The sequence below is a fragment of the Cnephaeus nilssonii genome (genome assembly GCF_951640355.1).
Source record: "Cnephaeus nilssonii genome assembly, chromosome: 16".
NCBI lineage: Eukaryota > Metazoa > Chordata > Mammalia > Chiroptera > Vespertilionidae > Cnephaeus > Cnephaeus nilssonii.
The window spans coordinates 6,647,639-6,654,992 of NC_137087.1; the positions used below are offsets into that span (position 1 = coordinate 6,647,639).

The window sequence follows — 7,354 nt, forward strand, 5'->3', positions numbered from 1 at the left end:
TGTTCAGATTTAATCATCAGGATCACATAATCTGATTATAGGGGAAATAATTTGTTTACAACCCCCAATTTACTGCTCAGAATTCCATTATCTCTCTTCAGCCATTGGTTTTTAAGAGATACTAACATGACCCAGGGGAACCGAGAGCAAACTATTATATTTCCTACAATTAGATCTCTGCATCGTCTTAACCCCAAGCCCCTACATAAAAAAAAAGAACAAAAACAGCATGGAGGAACCCCCATAAATAAGATGAATATATAATTGTGCTCAAAGACTAGCTGGCCTGGAGAGGCAGCGCTGTGCGTGAGCCCCCCTGAGCGCGGCACATCTGCTGGGCTCGGCGGTCTGTGCACTTAAACGTAACCACCTTGTGGCTTCTGAAGAGAGAGCCCGCTTTGAGCCGGTCACTGCAGGCCACGCTCCTCTCGCAGCAGCCCTTTCGCTGCTGCCCTCTAAAGATTTTTAAATTGCACACGTTCTTCGGATTCACTTCCCTAAAAGAGTCCGCGTGCCGGGGAAAAGTTGGCCATAATGCAATTTCTGGAAAGCAGATCCTAACCCTGTTCCCATCTGAAAACACGGTTCTCTGCAATTGACCGGCCTTCGCCCAGAGTGGTCAGAGCTGCTTTGAGAATAGCATCTCAGCTCTTTTTTTTTTTTTTTCCAAAGCAAGGAAATGGATGTGCATTGATGTAATTTAGTACCTTAGAGACGCGGACAAATTAGTGTAGAACATTATCACTAGTTAATTATGAATGACCGATTAATCAACCTAATCTAATATTCCACATTATGTTGATGTTATTAAAGTGCATCATGAAAATGACAGATAGTCTTCATTTGCTTTCTTTGGCCAAATGTGCACTCTGCAGTCATGATGTCAAAAAAAAAGTTTGCCAGTTTTAATATTAGGGAGTTAAATAATTGAACAGAAGGCTCACCTGCACTCTGGCTTCCGTGAGGTTTATTTTCATGGCCAGCTCTTCTCTGGTGAATACATCGGGGTAGTGCGTCTGGGCGAAAACTGCCTCCAGAGCTTCCAGCTGGTAAAAGGAAGAACTATTTACTGATGAGAGGTTGTGGCTAGGTGAGAGGAAGCAGAGGCATATTTCACATTTGCTAACGGTGCTGAGGAAGCTGCTTCACAGATCAAATCGGGAAAGAAGAGGGGGAAAGAGCTGTTTGAAGAGATCCCACAGAATTAAAATTTCAACCACTGATAACTTAGGAGCTAAGTCTTGCTAACAACCTCAATGCTCCCCCAAGAAGCAGAAGTAAGAAGAGAAGTGCAAATACTTATATGCGTTTGCAATTCAATATATTCAGAAGAATCAAAACGGGAGGGTGGCCTGGGGAATGAGAGCAATCCGCACAGCCTCCACCACAGGTGTAGGAGCAGAACCACCTGCAGCGGCTCCCGGCCAGTCCCACGGAAACTGCGAGGGGGTGAGTACTTCCTGGCTCCAGTTTGATCCAGAGCAGGTCTAAGAGCAGGGCCAGGGCCGGCCAACACAATATCAGGGTTGCGACTGTAGCCCTTCCATTCAGGGCAACAATACCTTCCACAGATCCGCCCACTTCTCAGGTTCCAGCCTTCTCATCTACCCACCCAAGGACAAGAATGTCCTACCTGCCTTCTCAAGGTTCAAATGACATTGCTGATGTTAAAATGCTCCCCAAACTATCAGCCCCGGGCGAATGGGTGCAATCAGTATTGCCTCTTCACTTTATCTGGGGTCATAGGTCAAAGTCCTCTGCCCTCTCCCGGAAATAGGTTCCTTGACACATAGGTTGTTTGAAAAAACAGAAGGATCCAGTTAACGTGATCGGTTGGCCTTACTCTAAAAGACAGAGGAGAGCAGCGAAGACTCTGGTTTTTCTGGAGGCAGGAGACAGCTACCTTGCAGAAGACACCGTCATTACCTGCTGAAGCGTGAATGTCGTCCTGTTCCGGCGCTGTTTTCTGCGCAGGAACCCATCGTCAAAATCTCCGGGAGGGTGGTTGCCAAAGGGCGCAGTGCCTGCTGGGAGCAAAGGGATCAGCCTGAGCAGGTGGCCCCCAGTCCTCACACCATCCCCGGGCTACACAGGCTCATTCAGAGGCATCAGCCCGGCCCTCCGGACAGAGCTCTGGCTGCCCCAAAGTGGCTTTCTCCGCTCCTCTTATTAAACCCCTTCTCTCCCACTCTCTTGTGCGCTCTCCCCCAGTAACTTATGACTTTAGCCCCAACTATGCCTATTTCATAGGGCGGGAGGCGACCTTACTTCCCAAGATAGCCACGTTCTCCTCTCGGAAATTCGGGTCTCAAGCAAGGGCCACTGGCTTGAGGTGGAGCCTTCATCCACCTTCCAGCTCCCAGCTCCCAGCTCCCAGCGCCCAGCTGCACTGTCCCATGCACCTCACTCCCTGCCTCAGAGCCTTGCATAGAAGCTGCTGCTTCCCTTTGGTCACCTGTTAGTCTACTTGCCTGTATTTCTATAAACAACAAGGGTTAGAGGCTGGGGGTGGGGAAGGAAGGAAAACACCAAGAGCTTTTCACAGCACTTTTCTCCTAGAACTTCAGGACACGACGAGGCAAGAAGTTTACAGACGAGTATTGATTATCATTGGTCACAGCTCATCAGCACTGTAGCGGGTCCGTTATATGGATGTCAGTGCCAAGAGATCTGCCCCATAGTGGCTGTCCTGAATTCCGCAGACCTACACAGGGCCGCTCTCTCTCAGAGGGCACCCCACCCTCTCGCCCGGCTCAGAAAGGGCCCGCTGCTCCTGCTGCCCTGAAAAGAGGGGCATCCTCCCACTGTCCTCCCAGCAGCCTCCAAAGCGCCTCCAAAGCCGGAACAGACTTTGGCCCCAAATGTGCATTCCGATCATTTTCCAAATGTGCACCATTTACTTGACAGTCCACAATGACTCCTTAGGAAAACAAATGAGCAAGTTCCCATTAGCCAGTGAATGCTGTACCCGCCACGGGCCCTGGGCTCAGAACCACTGCGCGTTCGGCATTAGGAGCCAGCGAGCCGCAAGGCCAGGACAACGTCCCTCAGAAGGACCTCAGTCCCAAAGAAGCAAGACCCTTTAGGCTTTAAAAAACTCCATCTACTAAAGGGAGTCTCTCCTATTATTATTCTACTCTCCAGGGCCACATAGTTTGCCATAACACCCCACTCTCTGCTGAAACCCTCTCCCCGCTTCTTCTTGTCCAAGCTGCATTCTTCTTCAAAACCCTAGTTACAAACATTTCTCTCCAGTTCACTAGGAGCTTAAAAGAGCAGCCTCGCGGCAGTCGAACGCCCAGGACTCTGCAAAACACCACACTGCTTCCTTGTGAAACAAGGCGCCTCGCTGGTGAGGGTGGGACGCGACCTCTGAGGGTGGGACGCGACCTCTGAGGGCCTCCATCACGATCAGCCTCAGGCTCCTGGTTTGCTCCTGCTGGTCCCACTGGCTCACCTCGGATGCACATAGTGCCTTAATGAAACACTGCGCATCCAACTGAATCTTACAAAAGGCTGACACCTCGTCAAATTAATAAGAACAAAGATTGGCAACCCAATAGAAAAGAGGAAAATATGAGAAGAGCTTTTTACTTAAAAATAAATAGAATGGTCAATAATGCTATGAAAATGTTAAACCTTGTTGACAATTAAACAAAACAGAACCATTAACTATTATTTCCACCGTGTTTTTTGGCAAAAAAATATCAGGGGTCTCGTGATGGGAGTGTACTGAAACGTGGCCGCCATTCACCTATTTGTAGCAGCATCTATTGGTGTAGCCTTGTTAGAGGGTCATGACCATTTTTGGCAAAAATGTAAGTGCACGTACAGACATTTAATCTATGAATATATTTATAAAGGGTGGCAACATAAAGAGAGAAAAATGTTCCTGGCAACATGGTAATAATAATAACCTGGAAACAACCAACGATCCCACCAGGAGACATTTCTGCTCGGCATCTGGTGGAATATTACACGGCTATTTAAAATAAGTCAGGAGATCGGGATACAGCAACATAGAAAAAATCCTCCCAATATATATTATGCAATGAAAAAAGCAAAGTCCTGAATGACTCGTAGAATGATTTCAGTACAAACAATGCATAACACAGAGAGAAAAATATACAAATGATGGTAAAAGCCTGTTTTTCCTGAAGGAACGACAAGAAACCAGCAACAAGAAGTGCTTTTCAAAAAAGAAAAAGAAGTGAAAGAGGATTTCGCTTTTCACTTAGGTTTCTGTTCTATTTTAATGTCCTAAGCAGCTGTATGGAGTACTTTTTCATTTAGCACCACAAAAAATGATCGGAGAAGTGCGATTCTGAACCATGCTGTGCTTTCTACTTCATGCCTCTCCAGATTAACAAAAAATTAAAATGGAAAAGCTGACGGGCTATAATGAGATGTCATATTCCAAATTCTGTTCTCAGCCTCTCCCTCTGCAGCAGATCACCTTCTCCAGCAACGCTAGTCCTTTCTGCAAAACTGGCTTAGAATCGTCTGCAGAGATAAAACAAAAGGCTCTGAAGGACCTCCTTTGCTTCTGAGTAGAATCAGCATCAAGACGGCATGTGCCTGGGTGTGGGTGAGAGGGAAGCTCACTGGGCGGAGCGGGCGGCAGTGAGCAGCTCAGTGTGCGGGGCTGGACCTCATGACCAGCTGGGCGAGGACTCCGTGAGTGGCTTCTGCAGCCCGCCCTGCCCCTGCCGACAGGGCTTTCCCCGTAAGCCATCCACACAGCCCACCGCCTGCTCAATACCCCAAACCTCAGCCTTCCTCACTTTGCCCAGAGGTGGGCCACTGGGCATCCATCAGTCCAAACCCAAGGTTCAGAAGTGCAGGGACGATGTGTCCACCACACATTCAGAGGGTCTCCCTCCAGCCCTGGGGTCTGATGTAAGCGGGGTACCTCTCCAACCTTTCCATAAAGCCGATCACCATGGGTCCTCGGAGGTAAAAGGAGGTGAAATGCAGGTGAGTGTCTGGCCTTTCCTTCTTAGAAATGCTGACCAAGCTGGCAGGGCTTCACCACCGGTCCTCGTCAGCCGCCTCTAGAAAATCCTACTGAACTCTCCAAGCTTCCCTGGGAAACATAAACTTCTGCAGTCCTTGTGCGGTGCCAGCCGAGGCTCAGCCACTGCTCGAGGTCACCAGGGCAAGGTGGACCAGCTCCTTTGATGTCTTAGTGCCTCACCCCTCTGTCCTGCCCCACGCCTGCCTGATTTCTGGGCCCCCAAAAGTCTTCCGTTCCACAAACAAAGCAAAGGAGTAGGTTGCCAAAGCCAAGTACTGGTATTACTCCCACAGTCAGAAAAGTCCTTACCGCCCATGGCTGAGACCACTGCTCTGCCGGGGCCCTGGCCCATGCTAACCCCCTTGTGTGGAGGACCCACTCCTGGAGACTCCCCTCCCACCCTGGGGGCACCGAGAGCCTAGCTGTCCCCTTCTCACCTACCCCCACCTAACAATTCAGTACAGAGCCCCCCACAGGGACCCTACGGTGGAATGTCTTCTAAATCCTGGAGACCCTCAAACACCCAAATCCTGGCCATGGGGCTGCCCCCGGAGTAAGCAGTGGTTGGTTTGAGGTCAGAAGTCCAGTGAGTCACCGCCATGAAGCCAGGCCAGGGCCCGCTGGCTCTGGGAAGGCCAAGGTGGCCAGGAACAAAACAAACCCTGGCCACAGCCCGCAGCAATATTGCCCGGTGCCGGTGCTGGTGCTGGTGCCGGCGAGAGCAGCCTGCAGGGTTGTTCTGACTCTTGGTCTGACCCAGGACAATTTTGAACCAACTCCCCAGTCCACCTTGGGTTTTCGGGATGTTTGCAAAATACCGTGAAAGATTGATGCGGCCCCTGGGCGGGGGGCGGGGGGCGGGGAGGGGAGGGGAGCGATTAGAGGCGTGACACCGGCATCTGTGCTGGGAGGACCCCGCTGGTTCCTGCGGCAAAGCCCGAGGCCGCCCGGCTCCGGCGGGGAGAGAGGTGGGAGGCAGGTGGCGACGGGGCGGGAGGCTGGAGCGGGGGACCGGGAGGGAGCCAAGGGCGCCCCTACCCACCGTCCAGCGGCGGCCCCCCTAGCGGGGCGGGGACCCAACCACCCGCCAGCCGCACCGTCGCCGGGGTCCTTCCTGGGGCCGCAGGCTTTTCGGAGCGCCCGGCCGGCGCTTACTCACCCTCAAGCTGCGGCGGGCAGTGGAAATAAAACATCGCCGACGGCGGGTCTTCTGGGCCGCCGGGACTCGGAGGGTGACGGCGGGACCCGGGGGCGCCCAGCTTCGGCCGGCTGCAAAGCAAACAGCAACAGTCAGAGCCGCCCTGGGCCTGGGCCCTGGCCCGGCCCGGAGCGCACGGCGAGCTCCACTCCGGGAAAACGCCCTCCAGCGCCCTCAGCCACTCCGGGGCGTGGAGGGGAGGTGGCAGCGCCGTTTCCCATCAGGTCCCCGCGGGATAGCCCCTCAGTTCGGGTCACCTCCCCTACAGCCGTGCTCCCCCCGGCCCCAGCACCCAACCCGCTCAGTCCCCGGCTCTCGGGGTCCCTGGAGCCAGCGCTGCACCCAGGCCACCGCGGCCGGGTCCGGCGAGCGCGCCCGGCCCTCTGCGCGAGCTGCAGCCCCGCCGGGAGAGCCGCCGAGCCCCCGGCCTGGCGCGCGGGATGCGGTGAGCCGGTCGGGAGCCCGCGTACCTCGGCGGGCGGCGGGCGAGCAAGGCCGGAACGCGGCCGCCTCCGTCCGCACCCGGCTCGGGTGGAGGCGGGCGGGGCTCGGCGCTGCTGGCGCCCACAAGACCAGAAAAGTGACTGGGGAAGTGGCCAGATGTCTTGCTGTCTGTCTACAGCGCGCACCGCGGCTCGGCACTCGCCTTTATAATCTCACGCATAATTGGCCTTAATCTGATTATTTCCAGCGCTGTCTACAGCGAGTAACTTGGATAGGTCTATTGGGCCTTACAAATGGCCCACGTGGTGTAAAAAAAAAAAAAAATCCGTCATTTCTCAGCAAGCACCAGGAATCTTTTCCCTGGTTTCTTTTCAAAGAGGATAGTAACAACCATCACTCCCACCACCCCCGCAAAAAGGCAGTATTTTCTTAACACTCCGCCCCACCCCCTTTTAAGTCCCCGACGCAAACCTTCTTTCTCCCGGAGAGTTTAGACTTGGGCGCGCCCCCGTCACCGGCCAGGCGGCTCCCGGGCTTCGAATTGACAAAGCGCTGCTAATTTTCGCCGCCGGATGGGTTTTTGGGGGACTCTTTGCACACGGCTTCCCTTTCCAAGCGACCGTACAAAAGGAAAGTTTGATTTTGTTCTCAGCAAGGGGTCCCTGAATTTATGGTTGCTTCTCCATGCAAATGAT

At 53.2% G+C, this 7,354-nt stretch overlaps 1 protein-coding gene across 1 annotated transcript in view; it reads right to left on the reverse strand.

The window, feature by feature from the left end:
• DRGX (dorsal root ganglia homeobox) overlaps positions 1–6,241 on the reverse strand; it is a 28,047-nt gene extending 21,806 nt beyond the window's left edge. The window contains exons 1-3 of the mRNA XM_079792996.1: positions 6,177–6,241; positions 1,927–2,024; positions 945–1,046 (exon numbers count right to left, since the gene is read on the reverse strand). Of these exons, the coding sequence (XP_079649122.1) occupies positions 945–1,046; positions 1,927–2,024; positions 6,177–6,210 (234 nt within the window). The 5' untranslated portion in view covers positions 6,211–6,241. The remainder of the gene's footprint in view (positions 1–944; positions 1,047–1,926; positions 2,025–6,176) is intronic.
• Positions 6,242–7,354: the final 1,113 nt, after the last annotated feature.